Source organism: Phalacrocorax aristotelis, chromosome 1 (assembly GCF_949628215.1).
Source record: "Phalacrocorax aristotelis chromosome 1, bGulAri2.1, whole genome shotgun sequence".
In the NCBI taxonomy this organism is placed as follows: Eukaryota; Metazoa; Chordata; class Aves; order Suliformes; family Phalacrocoracidae; genus Phalacrocorax; species Phalacrocorax aristotelis.
This window is the reverse complement of record NC_134276.1, coordinates 15,169,653-15,188,104: the sequence shown is the minus strand read 5'-3', so window position 1 is coordinate 15,188,104 and position 18,452 is coordinate 15,169,653. Positions and strand designations below refer to the sequence as shown.

The 18,452-nt window shown below is 39.2% G+C and overlaps 1 protein-coding gene across 4 annotated transcripts in view; it reads left to right on the top strand.

The window, feature by feature from the left end:
• PGR (progesterone receptor) overlaps positions 1-15,883 on the top strand; it is a 47,982-nt gene extending 32,099 nt beyond the window's left edge. For 2 of the 4 annotated variants that reach the window (XM_075081855.1, XM_075081832.1), the window contains 3 exons: positions 560-690; positions 5,727-5,884; positions 8,206-15,883. In XM_075081855.1, the coding sequence (XP_074937956.1) occupies positions 560-690; positions 5,727-5,884; positions 8,206-8,361 (445 nt within the window). In that variant the 3' untranslated portion in view covers positions 8,362-15,883. The other 2 variants (XM_075081841.1, XM_075081850.1) reach the window with 2 other exon arrangements.
• The last annotated feature ends 2,569 nt before the right edge of the window (positions 15,884-18,452 follow it).

The window sequence follows — 18,452 nt, the reverse complement described above, 5'->3', positions numbered from 1 at the left end:
ACAGTGTTAGACTTCCAACAAAGCGTTTTGATGGAGACATTTTTGCAAAATGTAAGAATAAGTTTTATATAAACTTTCAGGTTTATCTTCAATTTTATGCTTTGAAATCTTTTTGGAGAATGTAAAAATCTATCAACCTCTAAAAGAAAGTACTTCACATTAATTATTAGGGTGTTTTTAATTAATAGAAAGCCTTCTTTGGTGGTTAGCATTCAGCTTTGGTAGTTTCCAAGGTTTTTTTTCTGGGCAGCAGTACGGATTAAATATGGAAAATAACAGCACATACATTACGATTAAAAAACTAGTGTAGATACAAAAAAGTCAGAAAATTGTTTATAATTTATAACCTTTATAAAATTATATAAACCTCTTTTTAGAATTATAACCTCTTTATCATTATATAAACCTTTTGTTTAAATTTATAATCTCTTTCTTTAATTTCTGTAATGTGGTAATTAAACTGCTAACAAGGCACTTCCTTCAAGCAATTAGTACCGGAGCTGTTCCTTTTCTTTATTTTCATGTTTTTTAATTTTTTTTTACCTTTTCTGGGTGTAAGACAGAGGATGAAAGAATCATCGTTCTATTCCCTGTGTCTATCCATGTGGCAACTCCCACAGGAATTTGTCAGACTTCAAGTTAGCCAAGAAGAGTTCCTATGTATGAAAGCGCTGTTACTTCTCAACACAAGTAGGTTCTTTTATTTCTTTGTAACATGTCACTAGTAAAAGAGTTTTGAACCATGTTGTTTAACTTGACCATTTTTAAGCTATCTGGCTTAACAACTGGAAACTTCTTTAGGAGGAATGTTAGTATTCCAAGACTAAAAATATTTTTTCTAGTGTTTATAAGGAACAAGTAATTTGTGATTCATTGTCGGTATTATTCTGTGTAAAGGCACTGGGGAAAGGTTGGATCCCTTTTGAATGATAGCTATACTGTATTACACATTTTCAAATCAAGTGTGCAGTATTTCTGCCTGGAAGTTCTTCAGCTTAAATAACTCTACAAAGATTAAAAAAACCCTCACAAGCATTAGAAATATATTAAAAATATTTAATAAATTGTCAGGAGTGAGGGCTTTATCCTGGCCAAGAACTTAAAGCATGCTTACTGAAAAGAATTAGGGAGGTGGACTTGGCAAACAATACTAACATTTATTCAACTTTTTGTAGTTATAAATAGGTCAAGTTTAGCACAGATATAAACAAATGGAAATGTTCTTCTTTGGTTTGTTTCTCTAGAACAAAATCCGTGGTCACTTCTATTCATACGCATCTTTTAAAGAATCCAGCATACAGCTGCATTCCACTTTAAATGGGAAATGAGGTAGTTGATGAAATTATCTTCCAAAACCTTTTCTATAATACTAAAATGTGTATCTGCTGAGGCCATAATTATTAATTATGAATCCACAAATAGAAAGTTTTAAAATGGTACAGGTGCTATGAGAAATGAGAATAAGCATCTCCGAGAAATATAATAGAAGAATGTTGAAGTTTGGTTTTCTACACACTTATGGAGTCAGAGATGTGCAAATCCTGCATAACCTGCTTGTTGATTGTACAAAGTTTCAGTAAAAGATAAGGAACTAAAATTTATTCCCTCTTAAGCTGTACTTGGGTAGTGTTTGCGTAAGCTCATGCTTAAAAAAAAATTGGTCTCAGCATAGCATAAGCAGTAAAGGTTAAATTTAGCTCATATGAACATAAAAATTAATAAAATATTAGCAAAATAACATCCTCTCTGCTAAAGCAGTAAAAATAATGTGGACAAAAATCCCTCTCTGACATAACTCCAGTTGCTGTGTTGGAATTTGAATGTATTCCTATTTTAAATGCTTTCCACCTTGTTTTCATCATGAAATGAACTCCCTTGTTTGCCTGACTGTTAGAGGGAAGTTTTAAATTTCAGTGACATTTAGATACGTTTGGGATATTCTAGCTCTCCATTTCAGTCCCACAAAGCTCAAATGAAATTCAAAAAAACATTGCATTTGTCCAATCTCTCTCATTGATGAGTACATCAGTTTAACAGTATTCATCAAGCTACCATTCTTTGTCTAATGCATTTCCCTCAGGAACTAATTTTAAGATATGTTGATATATGTGCAAGAAATTTGTTTTAAAAAAAAAAAGAAAAAAAGAAAGTGTTTCTACCTGTGCTGATGACTTTTGCTTTTTGTTCTCTCCTGCACTTATTGTCTTATAGGAAAAAACAATTTGTCAGATCTTTGGGAAAACGAACACACCTAACCGTTGTTGCTGAGACATTTAGTAAACGATTGGTACTGTATAAATATAATTCCACAAAACTATTTTCAAAAAACCATATAACCTCATTGTTGCTATAAAGTGTTTTTTAAGACTACTTTTATTTTAGTCACGGTATTCATCTTAATCCTCTTCAAATGTGAAAGTATGGCCATTTCAAGCTTTCATATACTAACAGTAGATCAAGTCTGAACTTTTAGTCTCTCATTCTGTCTTCTGTTTGATTTGTTATTTAGATGAACTGTTTGTTACTTTTTATATAACTTCAAAGAAACAGTAATTTGTATTATATGTAACTAAATGTCTGTCCTGATACATTCTAATTCTGAATGGAAACCCCAGCCTCAGTTATTAACATAATTTTTGATTCTACAGTTTTTCCATTGAGTTTGACGTGGCTTAGAAGTTTTCTTTATATTGTACTTGTGACAGTTTTAAAGCTGTCTTGAAAGCAGAATTAGTCTTTGCAAGAAATGGACCAACATTTTTATTTTCTGCAATTGTTTCCATTTTACAGGTCCTTATTTACTCTATATAATATGTGATGATGTAGTAGTGCCCCAAAAGTCCTAAATAGGGTTCCATCTTGTGCAGGCCACATCTAGGAACTAATACTATGAATAGTTCAGAGAGACTATGATTTAAGAAAGTACAGCTATGCCAAAAAAGAGAGAAATAGGCAAACAGCGGGTTCAGTTCTGGTCTAGGACTTTCCAGGCTTTTGATTTAGAGGAATTGCAGAATCTTGTTGCATAAGATTTTGGCTGGGTTCTTGCCACTGAATAAAAGCATCCGCATTCTGTACATATGTTCAGGGAGAAGGAGCATTTGAGCTCCCTGTGTTTAAATTGCATTTGTGCACATAAGACATTGTAATTCTTCACTCAAATACATAGCTTAGTGGAACTTTTTGTGATTAGATTGGAATGTGACTGTGCCTTTGCAGAATTCTGGGAAACAGGCCATGGATTGCTGGAAGAGATCTTTTAACCTAATTCACAAGGGAAGTGTAAGGACTTAACTGCTGTTTCAGAGACGCAAGTTAAAGAAAGCATCCCTAACCTGAAAGAACCCTAAATTCCACCAGAATCTCACTTTATATGAAAAAGATTTCATAGGTGTCGGTAATTCTGCCATTAGACATACCCAGAACCATTCAGGCTTTGAAAATTAAGCTCTTCTTTTCCCATGACATAACTTTTCCCCACTGTGACTGTTCCTGCCTGTATTACTCCAAAGCAGATTGCATTCCCTACAAAAAAGAACTCTTCCCTTCCATTCAGACCCTCGACACAGATGTGACAGGCATGCTTTCAGATGCCTCCTTTGTCTGTTTGGACTTGAGAAGTTGTACTGAGTCAAACGAAAGGTCTGCCTCGTCCAGCATTTCATCTCCATCAGCTACCAAAAGAAATCTAACATGGCATCCCTAAAAACTGGACTATAATTAGATAATGGTGCTATACTTTCTGTGGAAGCATTCACAATTTCTATTCTCTATTTTTATTTTTGTTTTAATTCTGTTTCAGTTAGGAGTCAGACCCTGACTTCCATAGCCATCTCAGTGCATAGACACTTGTCTTTAAACTTGCTGTTTTCTGTATGTGTGTCTCCCTCCTTCCCCCAGACATTCACTTGTGTGAGGAGGCACAGAGCAAGAGACATCCTTGGGAAACTGGATTATTTCTTCTCTTGGGCAGTCTCCTACAAAATAGGAGACTTCTGCTTAGGTAGAGTAGAGGTTTGAACTTCTGTTTCGTTACCTCTCTCTGGGATGCAGGTGAGAGACACTTAATTTTAATCTGTTTACCCTAAGTGCCTTTTTCCCTTATTCTGAGGAATCAGACATGACTCAGGCAACTGACTTCAGAACAGGGTTTACGATTTCCAAACGGAGAGCAGTGCTCTCAGTGCAGGGTTTGCTACCTAATTCTCTTTCAGGGAATGGGTTTAGGTCTAACCCCTGTGCAGCCATCTGCTTTTTCGGTGGCTTCTGTTTTAAGAATTCCTAATATCTACCAGTACAGTGCATTGTACAGAGAGTCAGCACACACATAGATTCACACATAGATTTATATTTTAATTCCAGAAGGTGACAAATCACCTGGAAGTTTGGTGTTACAGTGTTGAATAAGTCAAATTATGAACCAGGCTTCAATTCATTTTTATAAAGAGGTGCAAATGAAATCTGCTGTGGCCTGATACTAGTCATGGTCTGATACCAGACTGAAGATGTACTAGATGTACCTAGATAACTAGCATATGATTTATTTAAGTATGTGAGAGCCTCCCCATGACATTCATTTAGAGACCATGGAGAAAAATAAGCATCTCTGCAACATAATTCATCTCTTTCTAAAGCTATTTCTAAAACAGTGAACAGGCCTTGTACTCAAGACTTGCCTGATTTTTCCTACTAAAGCTACAGCAAGCTGTGGTGACTAGCCCAGATGGAGATGCCTATACTGTAAAGTGACTAAAGTTTGGTGCGGTGAATCCTTCCCCTCATGCTTGCTGTCAGAATATGAAATGTTAAATGTGACATTGCAGTGTGAAATGTCATTGGCACAAGAAAAAGGAAAGGGGAAGAAATTTATCAGTTCTTTCAAAAACAGTATGATTGAAACAAGACCATGTTTTAATGTGTGATTATTATAGCAAAGCAAGGATTTCAATTTGATTGCCAGATGGGAATATTTTTTCAAGTTTCGTTTCTTCCAGTTTTTCATTTCTTAGTTGCCTTTGACGACATGAATTGTAAGACTTGTGTATTACACTGCCATATCAAGGAAAGTAGAGTCTAGAGCTGACACCTGTTTCCTTACAGTGCTACCAACACTTACCGTCAGTGATCAAATACGGTCTTATCACTAGCTGTCACTAACAGGTTCACTTCTCAGTGTTCTCTCCGTGTCCTCATTTTGGTCCTCATGGGTGACCATTGAAAGTAGAGTGAGTTCAACCATTTGTTCCTCCTTGCTAATTTCTCTAAAAGCTGTTCAAAGCCCTGGATGACTTGCTGTCTATGCTACTTAAGAGTTATTAGTTCATTCCTTGACTCCATTTTGAAGCACTCCAGCTAGATCTCTCTAACATAAATTTGCTGCGAAGAGGGCTGCCCCTCAGCAGTGTGAAAATGAGCCAGTCTGTAACATCTTTCCTCAAGGACAGGGGTGGTTCCTTTGGCCATCTTCTTTTCAGCAGACAGGTGTAGCTGAAGCTTAAGTCTATGTCTAGACATCAGCAATTAGCACGATCGACCGATTGTTGCTGATACATCATTTTAACCAATTGTATCGCTCTTTCTGGAGTAACTGTTAAATGGGAAGAAGTACCTGGCATATATTGATGAATTGCACTGCACAGCGTGAAATACTATAAATTGTTCCTGTACTTTAAATTTCTCTCATTGCCTTCGGAATAACTGCAACGCAAGTGTTACTGTCTTTTTAGTTCCTTTGGAAGGTCTAAGAAGTCAAGGCCAATTTGATGAGATGAGAACGAGTTACATTAGAGAACTGGTGAAGGCAATCGGTTTGCGCCAGAAAGGTGTTGTGGCAAACTCGCAACGTTTCTATCAACTTACAAAACTGATGGATTCCATGCATGATGTAAGTTTAATTGTTAACGTGTTTTACTTTTTATATAAGAAGGAACTAGTATTTCTTAAAGCAATTTATGGAAAGTGGGTAGTCAATATTTCTATACAACAACAGAAAAAGACCCTACATTTTTCCCTTAGTGTGTATATTTGTGTGAATAGATAGCTATATATTCAGCATCAATATATATTGTACATATATTATATGGTATACAAGATTTAAGTGTTTGAGAAACATGCTTTTGAATGCTACTATTCTTTTCATTATTTCTCTAACATAACTACTACAGTTATGGGTTTTGGTAGGGAGCAGTGTGTGTGTGTGTGTGTATACATCTTCAGGAAAATAAATAATGCAAAGAACAGGCAATTCAAGTTCCAAAGTCAGGCTACTAAGAATTAGAGAAAGACAACCGAGATTGGTTTTGCAACCTTAATTCAAGTACTTTTATGTGTATATTCTATGCCATTTTTTCAGTCTATGTCTATATTTTGAACCTGAATAATCTTTGCGAACTCTGATGGTCATACCATAGAGATTCGTAAGTGTCTTAAAAGACGCAGCTGAATCCTTTCCACATCTCTGAGAACCCAGCGTGTATCCTATGGGCTTAACATCCATTAAAATGATGATTAAAATGAGGAATAACATTTCATGCCCACATGAATATTGTTCTATAATGGCTGGTGTATATTACACTATAACATAAAGTATCTCTGCAAGAGAGGCAAAAAGCAAAGGTACAGGGCCATATCTGACGGTTTTAGCAAGCGCTGGGGAAGTGGTGCTAAGATAGTTTAGGAAGATTGCTTGTGAGTTCAGTGCTGGTTGTGAGGAGCTCGCAGGGAGTCGGGGAGGGATGGGGTCTTTGTAGGTTTGTATTCTGCACTCAGCAAATCCATATTTTATTTTAATTGTTCATTAATCAATTCATTTACTCATCTAAAACCTTTCATTGTCACTAATTCCCCCTTCTGATGGGGGAAAAATAACCCCTCTGAAGATCCCATTTATGGGAGTTAAGAGATAATATTGATTATTATGTGGTTCACCAGGTGGTCTGGAGTCTTTTGATCCACTGCACAAACCTCTCCATCAGCTTCTGCTATCCACAGGACTCTCATTCACCATTTAGCTATTACATCATCTCAGATACCAGCAAAAGGAGAATGAGACTAGTACAAAAGCAGCCTTACAGGTGAAGGCAGACGACACAAAATTCTGAAGAGAGGATATAGAGCTTAACTTCTCAGTATTTACTGGTAGTCAGACTGCAGTTGTCACTGTGGACTGTCAGTGATAAACCCTTCCCTGGAGTTCTGTCAGTCACCTTTTACTTGCAAAACCAAGTCCTGGCCAGTGTACTACTCATGGTAGCCCTGGGCTCATGGAACCTGTTTGGATCAGTCTTGCTTGGGATAAAAGGTCTTCCTGCCTTACCTGTAGTAATCATTTGCAATCTGAGTGTCACAGCATCCAGAGGAAAACTCTCTTGAGTGCTGGGCTGTAGAGTCAGTCTCTTAATTTCAGTAAAGTAAAATAGCCTTAGTGGAAATGAGTGACTGAGGCTTGCTGCAAAGCCCCCAGTAAAGTGATGGGTGGTGTTTGGTCTGTGGAGTATCTTTCTTCAAGGCCCTATTTCAGCTCAGGCTGGTAAAGTGATGGGAAATACAAGGAAAAGCTGATCACACTGGAGAGACTGTGTGTTGTTAAAGCCTACAGCAGCAGAAATAGGATGATATTTGATAACATAAAGGTCACAAGTCTTAAAGAAAAGCTTCTATAAAATTGGAACTTCTCAGAGAAGATAAGAGGTAAAATAGTCATATATTAAGCGGTGGCTTTCAAGGGACAAGGGCCTATGGAGTTTAATGTTTGCAGCATACCTAGGTATGATCATAATCAGAACCTTGGAGAAACTCAAAAGGCAATAGTAAATGCTCTCCCTCAGAGCAGTGTTTGAACAGCATATAGTAAACAAGGCATGGAGACAATGTGTTGAACATGAAGATAAAATGAAAGATTGTGTACTTGTTTAGTAATTGCCGTTATTCATGGTGCCTGCCGTGAGTGAGGATGATAACACTTCATAATACTAGTGTTGCACTTCTTTATATAACATACCATTTAGCTATATTTATGACATTTTGCCATGGGAGGATATTTTAATAGGGAATGACAAATACCCATAATACTGATTCAAGGCGTGACAGAGGAAGGTACACAATGATGACAGCTGATGGATGTATGAGATAAGTGATTGACAGCATGTTTATCTGGCTGCATTACTGTTAGCCTGATTTATCATGTTTGTATTTTATTAAATCCAGCTAGTGAAACAGCTCCATCTCTTCTGTCTGAACACATTTCTCCAGTCCCGTGTACTGAGTGTTGAATTCCCCGAGATGATGTCAGAGGTGATTGCTGCCCAGCTACCCAAGATTCTGGCAGGGATGGTGAAACCTCTTCTCTTTCACAAAAAGTGAAGGTCTTTTCTCTTATCATAGAGATGATTTCTGGGTTATTTTTTTGTTTGTTTATTTTGGTCAAGATTTTGCAATGTTGGGACTTCAGTATATTTGTCATACTTACCCTGCCTACTGCTTTATACTTGTAACATACACAAGCCATTTAAGCTTGATGTACATATTGTGAGTTCCCGATTCCTTAACTGCAAAAATCACAACAGTCATAAGAAATGTTTTGTAAACTTGGCTAGGTTGCTTTTTTAGATATGCATAAGAATGACAATGAATAGAGTTTTCAGATTTCTAAGAACAGTTATCTTATACATTTTTCTTACATATTACACACGCTCAAATTTCTGATATGACATGGTGTAAACTTTTTACTTTAGTACGTTGTGTGCATGGATACATATGGGCATGTGCGTAATACAAGATTTTGGAGGAATTGAAATAAATATTTCCCACATTTTCTCACGGATATTTCACTTTTTATTAACTAATCTGCCTCACAGAAATATCCTTTCAAAGTCAGCTGTCCAGGATTAAGCAGATGTCACTGCACTACCTTCATGGGTAACTGAAGTGCTAGCCACCAAATAAACATTCATATTCTTGTCTGTGCTCGTGCTGCATTGAAACTCCGAGTTCAGTGTACTGAACCGTGGCTGCACCGTTCAGTGCTGCTCGCCTTCAAAAATTAGAAAGCTTAGGAAAATCTCAGCATATATTACACCAGAAGAAATGTGTATGCAAACCTACTTGGTTTTGGTTTGTGTTATTTTCCTTAAAAGTTCAGCACTTACTAAATCTAAATCACTTAGCTATAATCTTAAATTCATCAGCTGTAGATTTCTGTGTTTCAGAAGCTTTAAATAGAGATGTTTTCACTGACTACAACCCTTAATCTTAATGTTTTGAATTCCAATGCTGAATACTCAAACAGCCATTGACATCAAATTATAGCGAGATTAGATGCAGAAAGAAATGGAAAATATGACTACAAACATTTTGATACACATCAGACCCAGTTCAGTACTATTTAGTGGAGCTACGTATTTTATATTTTAAAGGCATGCCATTATAACTGGGGTAACTGCAAAAGAGGAAATGGACTAAATTAGCTTTATAGATTCAAGAAGAATGTCATGTTTTACCATGGAAATGAAATATTTGACTGAAAAATTATAGTGTGGTGGTGTTTGTTCCTTTGATACGGATTTGAAGCAATGCATGCATTTAAGGCAGTAAGTTGTTGATCTATTCAAACAGAGAATCGGATAACGCCCAAGAAGAATTTATGAGTCTGTTAAAATACAACAAATTTTGCCAGTCACTAAAAATGATACTCAAATTCTCTAACAATGTAGGAAATGGTGAGTCTTACTTGGGGACTTGCTGGCCACACGCTTTTGCTCTTCCCCGTTACAAGTTGCATGCACCCATCATGCGACAGCATACCATTGACGGTGTGCAAGTTTGTATCCGTGTCACATGAACAAGGACTCAACTGTACAGAAGTTCAGTATCCCCAATTAAATCAGGGTGCCCCTCATTAAAAGTATAAATGATGTCACTTGTTCATAAAAATTACATCCCAATTCTTGAAAAGGATGTGGACAACTAGCAACTAAAGGTAGACCTAAAGGTATCCTTATTATTGACAATTTCCTAAAGCCAATCAAGAAGAAGCTACATTACGACTGGGGGAAAAAAAAAAACGTTTTTACCATTCCCACGGAGTAGTACAAAGCCCACTAGAGTTGGTGCAAAGATGCAGCCCTGGGTGAAATGGTATAAGCAGACCTGTGTGTTATTTGACCGGGTTCGTCATTTCAAACTGCCCAGAGACAAGCAAGTCCTTTCATATCCAATACAGTCTGACTTTGAACTGTGATCCTTAATGCAAGTATGTTTTAATAAATAACACAAAATTCTTTATTTCTACATATTGAAGTTTTGTTTTCTTTATTATTTTTTTTTGTGTTTGCATTCAGTAATTTTGGAGCTCAGTAAAATAAGTCCATTTCAACCTTCTACTTTTGCATAACAACATTTTCATGCATTGTTTGGGACTTAAAGCATTGCCACGTGATTTACCACTGGATAAACAAACTGTCTGTGTTACTGTTTAGGTTAACTCTTAACAGAAACTTCTCACACTAAAAATTATTCCTTGACACCCTAATTCTGAAATTGGAAAACGGAGCAGGCAGTGTGCTTGCCTTAGGAATGCCCCAGCTCAGCCTACATCTGCCTTTTACTCAATCCCTAAAACTTGTTCCAAGTGGCTGCCATGTCACCGTGTCCCATAAATATGGCAGATTAGTCTGAAACGCTCTATTTTTGTCTCAGAGGCACAATGAAAAATGAAGAATAGCTGCCTTTTGGGAATAGATAACAAAGGTTAAAAACATTTTCAAATTGTATTTCTTAAAGATGTGTAACTCTCAGAAAAAATTCCCAGAACTTCATGGTCATGATAAATGCCCTACACACGGCAGAACAAGTTTGGCTGAATGTGGCTGCTAGATGAATTCAGAAGGCCCGTATTCATTACCTGAATGTCCAAAGTTAGAAAAAAAGGTTTTAGTTTGAGAACTTCCAGCTTTGAGCCCAGTTTATAAAATTGCCTTTAGTCTCCATTTTGATACCATCATTTGCTCCAGATTACACAGACACCGTGAACCGTGATCAGAACACACGATTGGTTCCTTCCCTATTGAAATCTCACGTACTGTGTTTTTTCGACCCCACGGCAAGCTCCAGAGACCCATCGGCAAATGAGTTTTTTCTTTGAGGTTTTAGAGTTGAGCTTTTTAGTTGTCTGTATTTCTCTGCATTAATATTTGTTTAAAGATTAAGGTATTTTTTTGACTTGAGCTTTACAAATAGGCCTAAATAAAAAAGCTTGTAGTGCCTCAGATGTACTGAACAAGGCATAGCAATGCTGGATGTTGCATTTTGCACACCAGAAATAAGAGGTTTTGGCAGATTGACTTATCTGTTTTCTGACATTTTCGATGTGCCTGATTACATTTTAAAGGTATGAGACCTGGTGTACTAATTAGAAAGCTTGCCATCTTCTGCAGATTGCAGACATAACTTTTTGTCTGAGCTATCACTAAACGTTCTTCCTCTTAGCTAAATAACACAAGCTATGCCTGAAGCTCAGCCTCTCCTGTTCTGTACAGTTTAGGCATTTTTGAGCCAAGGCCTTTAGCATTGCCTTCTGCTGGTACTTGAAGCAAACAAATCCAACAAGTGAACCGGTTCCTTTGAGCTCTACTGTTGATGCAGCTTTGTAGAGGCATCACGTTTATCGTTTTTAAAGACTGTTTTGAAGGTTGAAGAGCCTGGCTGTGGCGGCCCGGCTGGTTTGGAGAGCTGTGAGAATGCAGTGCAGAGAAGAGGCGACCTCCAGCCCCGGGAAGCTGTCCTGCTCTTTCACACCAAGTTGCTTCACAGTCGTACCGGCTGTGTTCGAAGAAATACAAAAGCTCAAACAGCTTGTGTTTTCAAAGATCTTAGCTGGATCAGCAGTTTTGACCAGCTTCTAGGGAAAGGGGAATGTGGCTTTGTTAACACCTAGTCCGTGATGGAAGGAAGTGTAGTCTGAGAAACTTTCAATCGATTTCATGGCACTTTGGAATGGTCTAGTCGTATGTGTGCATAATAAACTGAAGCTTAGGTATTTTTGAACTCCAGCTGTTCCTTCAGCTGCACTGCCGTTTTGTTTTCTTTTGTTATAGCTACAGTAGAGAAGCTGAGAGTTCAGGTTTTTTCTGACTAGTCAATGCTTCATTAGTACTTTTTTTCTTTTAAAAGTACATCAATATGTCTCTCTCAATTAACTTTATTGGGAGGGTCAGCTGCTTTCCCATGTTCCTATCTAAAACCAAATGTTTATCTCAGTTATCACTGACATATCAGTAGCATGAGCAGTAACACCTGTAGGGATCCTTCCTCCCCATACTCTCCTACCTGTGCCAGCTTAAGGTTCGTTTATCCCCAGAGCGGGAGGGGATGGGGCTGCACTCCACCCCTGCAGTGGTGCAACTCCAAGTACACGTGTCTTGCCTGACGCGCCGTTTGTGGCACGCTGACCTTTCTTTCCTTCCGATAAGTCAGCTTGCAGCCACCGAGCCAATAGCCAGAGCCCTCCCAACTTTCCATGGCTCAGAAGCCCATGTGCATACTGCCAGGCTCGACTGTCAGCATTGCTGGATTTATTGGGTTGTACTGCTTTGTGTCATGATGACCTAACTTGAACAGAGGGTTTGTTTTTAATTTTGTTCTCTTTTCCCCCTTGGAAGATGAAAAGGAAAAAAAAGTAATATTTTAGGTTTTTAAATCTTAAAATTTATGAGAGTTTTTTTTTCCAATGAATGCTATTAATTTATTAGATTGATGTTATTGGCATGCAGGATGATACTGTAGCTTTTCAGATGCTTGTTCAGAAACATGCAGTAAGAGGTGACTGCGTGGATAATAGTAACTAAATTAAAATTAGCTTAAAAGCTAAGTTCTAAGTTAGTTAATTAATTAATTTAAAAGCTGTCTGTTTACCTTAAAGAGAAATAATCCTCAGAAAATAATCCTTCAGTGCTGTTGGAACGAATGCAGCAGTTGCATAACTTCAAGTCCATGAGCGGTGCTGCTCCCTTGATGGATTTTTTTTTTCTCAACATTCAGGCATTTTTTTCCTGGGTTGGGCCCAGAGTGCTCTGTACAAGGTATTTACAGAATATAAAGCATATCAAGGAGTGGTGAGCTTTCATTTAATTCTATTTTATCAATTAAAATTGGCAACATTTCCGTTTCTTGCCAGCGTGAGGTGCGCTCATTGTAAAAATACCATCACAAGTCATAGATCATGTTTTTCTGACCGCAACACCTAAATTACCCGTTCACCTCTACACGTACAATAGTGCCACCAATTTAGCTTTCAGGCGTATCAGTGAGGAAGTTCTCACAGTGTCACTTAAACAGTCTCACTCTATTGCATTTTCCCACAGCTCAATTTAAATACCCACCCAGCCAGTTTAGTACTGCAATCTCTTTTCTCTGTGTTGAGGAAAAAGAAATCTATAATGTCCAGGGATCCAGAGCTCTGCGTCAGTGAACTCCACAGCTGCGTGCCTTCAGACAAGGGCCTAGGTTGGATGAAAAGTATCCAGTGGGCATATTAAATATCTGTGCCATCAAGCCAGAAGTAACTGGGCGGACCAGTAACAGACCTTAGTGTTATACAGGTGAGGCTTTTATGAACATTGCCCTGAGTTGCTAATTCCATCTTGGCCGTACAGTTTTCACATGTGCCTATTCTTCATATTCTAGATAAACCAGAGAAAAGCGGTAACTCTTCATACCCTGTATTGTTGGTTTATGTCCAGTCTGAGATTCTGATCTGCAGTACCTCTAGTTGAGAACTATGTTCTCGTTGTAGCGCTGTTCAGAAACCTGATTTATTCCAACAGGTCTGTTGCGGCTATATGGAGCGTGAATAAGGAAAGCACCAACCAGACACATACGTGGCAGGGGGCATTCAGAAAGATGCGTAAATGCTTTTCCTTAGAGTACTTGAAAAGAGAAACACCCAGAGATCTGCAATCACTGTGCCGTTTTAAAAGCAGATTTCGTTTCAGAGGAGTGTACGGTTATATTATATAGTGCCTGAACAAGGCTGATTGTATACTAAAATTTAGTAGGCTCTCTAATTTGTTTCCAAAAAAAAAGGAAGGTCCCAGGAAGGGTGTCTTATATAATCTTTGAAAACTCTAAACTTTATAAATTCCCCAAACTGGACACATGTATATAAAAGGCAGCAGACTGCAGCTATTACCAAACCTACCTAAAGCCATCACTACAGATAACAGTGTTTCACACAGAACTTTTGTGACAGCTAAGGAACACCGAGCACGCACAGCTGACATACTTAGTTTAAGATTACACATATGCAGGCACACATATGGAAACACAGGCAGCTGCTGTTACACTAACACCCCTGCGTCCAACTTGAGCCAGCCGTCGTGTGTGTGAGGACAGCGTAGTGTATGTCCTTTGTGTAAACACATTTATAAAAATATCATAATTCATGTCATGCATCATCATGAATCAAAGGCACTCTCAGAGGAATGTGTTTTCACCTGTAGCTCAGAAAAAGGATTGTGACTTAAACGTTCAGTGACGGGACTGAACCATCAGCCTCGTGGGTGGCAGTCTGTTACAAGCAGGAACCTTCTTTTTGTTGTGCTTTTGTTGTACTTGGAGCTGTTGTATCTGAAACATGGTTATTCCCCTTTCAAAACAGTGATAAAGACTTCAGTAGAGCAATTAATATGTTCGCAATCATTTTCCTAGATCCCAGCAACACTTGTAACAGTAAAGTGTGGATCTTGCCATTCCGCATCAGCATCTTCCGCGGCCACAGCACAACACGCTTGCTAGAACTGGCACACTATTAAATGGAAGAAATGTGAGAGCAGAATCTGCCAAGTTTCATGTTACTTGAAATGCCCGAGAAGTGGGGGTGTGGTGGCCGTGGGTTGGGGCCTGTTGTGCTGGCCTTACGCGCAGCGGATAAGATCATCTTTTGGGACTGTCCTCACCGTGCATGAGGCGTTGGCCAGCCGCGGGTGACGAGGCTGCTCACTTAAAAACTTAACTGGACGTTATGTATCCCAGAGCTCAGCCTGCAATATAATCATATTGTGCACTGGCCAATTCACTTCTCACACCAATTTTACCCAAACGTGTTGGCATTGGGGTTGCTGTTGTATGCAGTTTATAGCGATGGCTACAGCCAGCTCGCATTTTACTGGGAGACAGAAACCGCTGTCCTTTCTCAAGCTTCATAATACAGGTCGTGTGTCTATTTGTCTGCTCACAAAGCAAGGGTCTATACATCTGGCATTAAAAAACCACCAACGAACCTCTGACATTTTGAAAATATTACTTCAGGAAGATTTTCACTTAAAGTGTCTTTAAAGTCTTCCCTGAAGGCAGCCATTAATTTTAAGAAAAACTAGATGATAGAGAAAAGCATAACCTAAGGGTTAAAAACCTGGCTGGGGACTCCTGCAGTACACGATCTCTTGCAGTTTCTGAATTCCACACAAACTTTACATCCCAGTTCCCATATTTGTAAAATGTTTACTCTCCCCTCCCTCCCCTGCCCTCAACACTTCTTTCCCAAGGATTACTTGGCTGTGTAATGCAGGAGTGCTTTGTAATCCTCGATGGAAAATTCAGTAGAAAGCCAAATAATCCTTAACTGTGAGACATATTTGGACTGATGTTAGTATTTCTCTGTATTTAACGTTCAAGATCATGATGGACATAGTTAACGGTTTATTACTATTGTTTTTATTTTTTTTAAAAGAGACTTGTATAAGATTTCTGTATTTTCTGGTGAAGAGGAACTTGCATCTATATATTTGTACATCTGAAATAATAGCTTTCAAGTATTTTTGTAAAGGTGTTGTCTAGCTACATTGTCTCATGTCCAATAAATTGGAGCTACGCTTACTTTGTAGTACTATGAGAAGTGTTTTGAGTCTTCAGTTACCACGAGATGGAAGGTACAGCTCCAGAAGAGCACCGTGCTGTAACTGGACGTGGCTCTGCAGCCGCCAGTAGCAGGCTGGTGGAGCCACTCGTGCTTGCAGCCCTACGGAGCCACAGCCGGGAGGCTAATTTCACTTTGATTACTTCGGCAGCTCCAGGTTAGAGACACCACACACTGCTTATTTACTGAACTGGAACCTACGTGGGGAGGGGAGCTGTAGTTTCCATTTTGTTTTCAATTAAACCCTACAAAGCTCAAAGAATGGGAGACAACCGTCTGTTTTTTTTTTAAAAAAACCACTTATGTGGGAGGTACTGTCAAACGGCTAGTGTATAAAAACAGAAAAATAAGTTACATTCCCAATCTTCCGGCATAAATACACACACAGGAAAAAAGTTTATTAAAAAGCATGAGCTACACTGCGGTAGGTGGATGCACAGCAGCACTAGCTACAGGTGCTGATGTGGGAGCAGAGGCCATGGCACTCTGCTGCCGCTCTGATTTGGGAGAAAACCTGCGTACAGCTATGGCTAGCACAGCAACCTACGCATTGGGTAAGGCTTTATTGATATGTATTTTATAGCCAGGTTTTGAGAGTAAATTGTCCCTAGGCTTTACAGAGGCTGTCCATGAGGTCACTACAGTGTCTGTACCAAGAAGGGGAGTTCTCCGCTGCCAGGGCTGACTCCTGAGGTGTAAGGTGCAGTGCGCTGCAGGATGCTATCCGCCTTGCAATCGCCAGTCATGGGGGAGAAGGCTCTTCCCCGTTGCTGGTGCACAGAGCAGTTGTTGACTTGTTCTGGTGCAACCTTTTCTTGGCAGCACCGAGGCAACATCACCTCTGGCTTATGATGAACTGACTCCAGCTCTCAGGTGATCCTTTCCTCATCCATAACACATGCTGCTTCCCACCCTGCTGCCTTCTGACGCGGCGTGCAGCGGGCAAGGAGCGGGACTCGCACCCTGATGAGGGGCAGAACAGTTGGGCACCGTGATGTGGTCTCCTTCCATGCTCTCTCCCCTCTCGTTTAAGGGAGCACTGGTAATTCAGGTCTGGACCGGTGGTTTGGATGCCATCCCTTGCCAAGGATGCACTCTAATGTTAATCAATGTGCTCTCAGAGAAGCATTAACTGTGCCAACAATGATGATACTTTTTCCATATTATTTCCACAGAATACAGTACATCTTGAAAGTGATGTTTCAGTTTCATTTCTGAGTGTCCTTGTTCTTGTAAATTGATCCCTTAGACATTACCAGTACTCCATGTGCACAGCGTGAACAGTTGACAGGGCTGGGATTTAACCACATCATAGATGATTTTTTCCAAATTAATTTAGTTTTAAAACATTCCATGCAGTATTAAACAACAGTGGCAGGCATATGGTCAATACAAAAATATACATGGATTTCTTTGAAGTGGAAGCTCTGTTACCAGCTAGCGCACAGAAGAAAATAAGCAGCTTTCGAGACACTGAAGAACTACAAGGTGTCAAAGTTCTAAGACTGTGCTCCTACTTAAATACGCATTCGGCTGAGGACACCTGCCCTGATACCTTTATTTAGTCCCCAGTTATTTATTTATGCAATGGTGTTCCTCTGAATTTAGTGGAATGACTTCCTTTATATATGCTACGCCCAAATTCAGTCTGAATGCATATGTCTGTTGCTCAAAAATGGTTTGAGGTTTGTGTTTTTAAGAGACATGGTAATGGAAGAGTATGAAAAATAAAATATGTTGCTCATTATTTGAAACGAGATGTTTAAGCCCTTTGGGGTAGGAGCCTTTGCTTTAACCTTTAGCTAATAACAGCCTGCCTACAAGAGATGTTTTTTCATTGTAACGTCCCAGACTCCGTAATGATACAGCTGCTACAGAGACTGACCCATCTCTGCACAGTGTGGGTGAACTTCCCCTTAAAAAGACTAATACGTTCATGCAATAACCATCTACTGCTGACAGGGAAGATAGCCCTGCTATTTTGTGTTATGTACGTGAGTGACAGAAATAAGCCGTGCCAGAGATCCTGCCATGCAGTAATTCAGATGAAACCACCATTTCCTTTCGTATGTGTCAATAACGAAGATGCTGCGGTGCTGGCAAAGGCACCAAACCGAGCCAAGGCTGAGGTGGCGCTACGAGGAGGTGCGCTGTCCTACATCACCAGCTGTGCTGTGCTGGGTTTTGTGTTACCACTGTTTTACTCCAATGTGCTGCATCCTGCAGGGGACGGCTGACCCGAACGAGTGCCTCGGAAATTGTGAAAAGCGAGGACCTGTGTTTGTTCCTGCTGCACTGAGGTGATCTGTCTATGAGAGATGCACACAAATGACATTGTGATAAAGAAACACCCTTTCTTGATTTTCCCTCTGGATAAAAACTATTCAGCAAAGCTAATTGCATTGGCTAAAAACCCACAACATTCACCTGAGTTTCTCATGCTGATGCACTTACAGATATCTGGACATGGGGCTTTCCAGTTCATTTAGTCAGGAAATGTTTCACGGGATCATTTAAACAAAGATGAGAAAAAATTATTAAG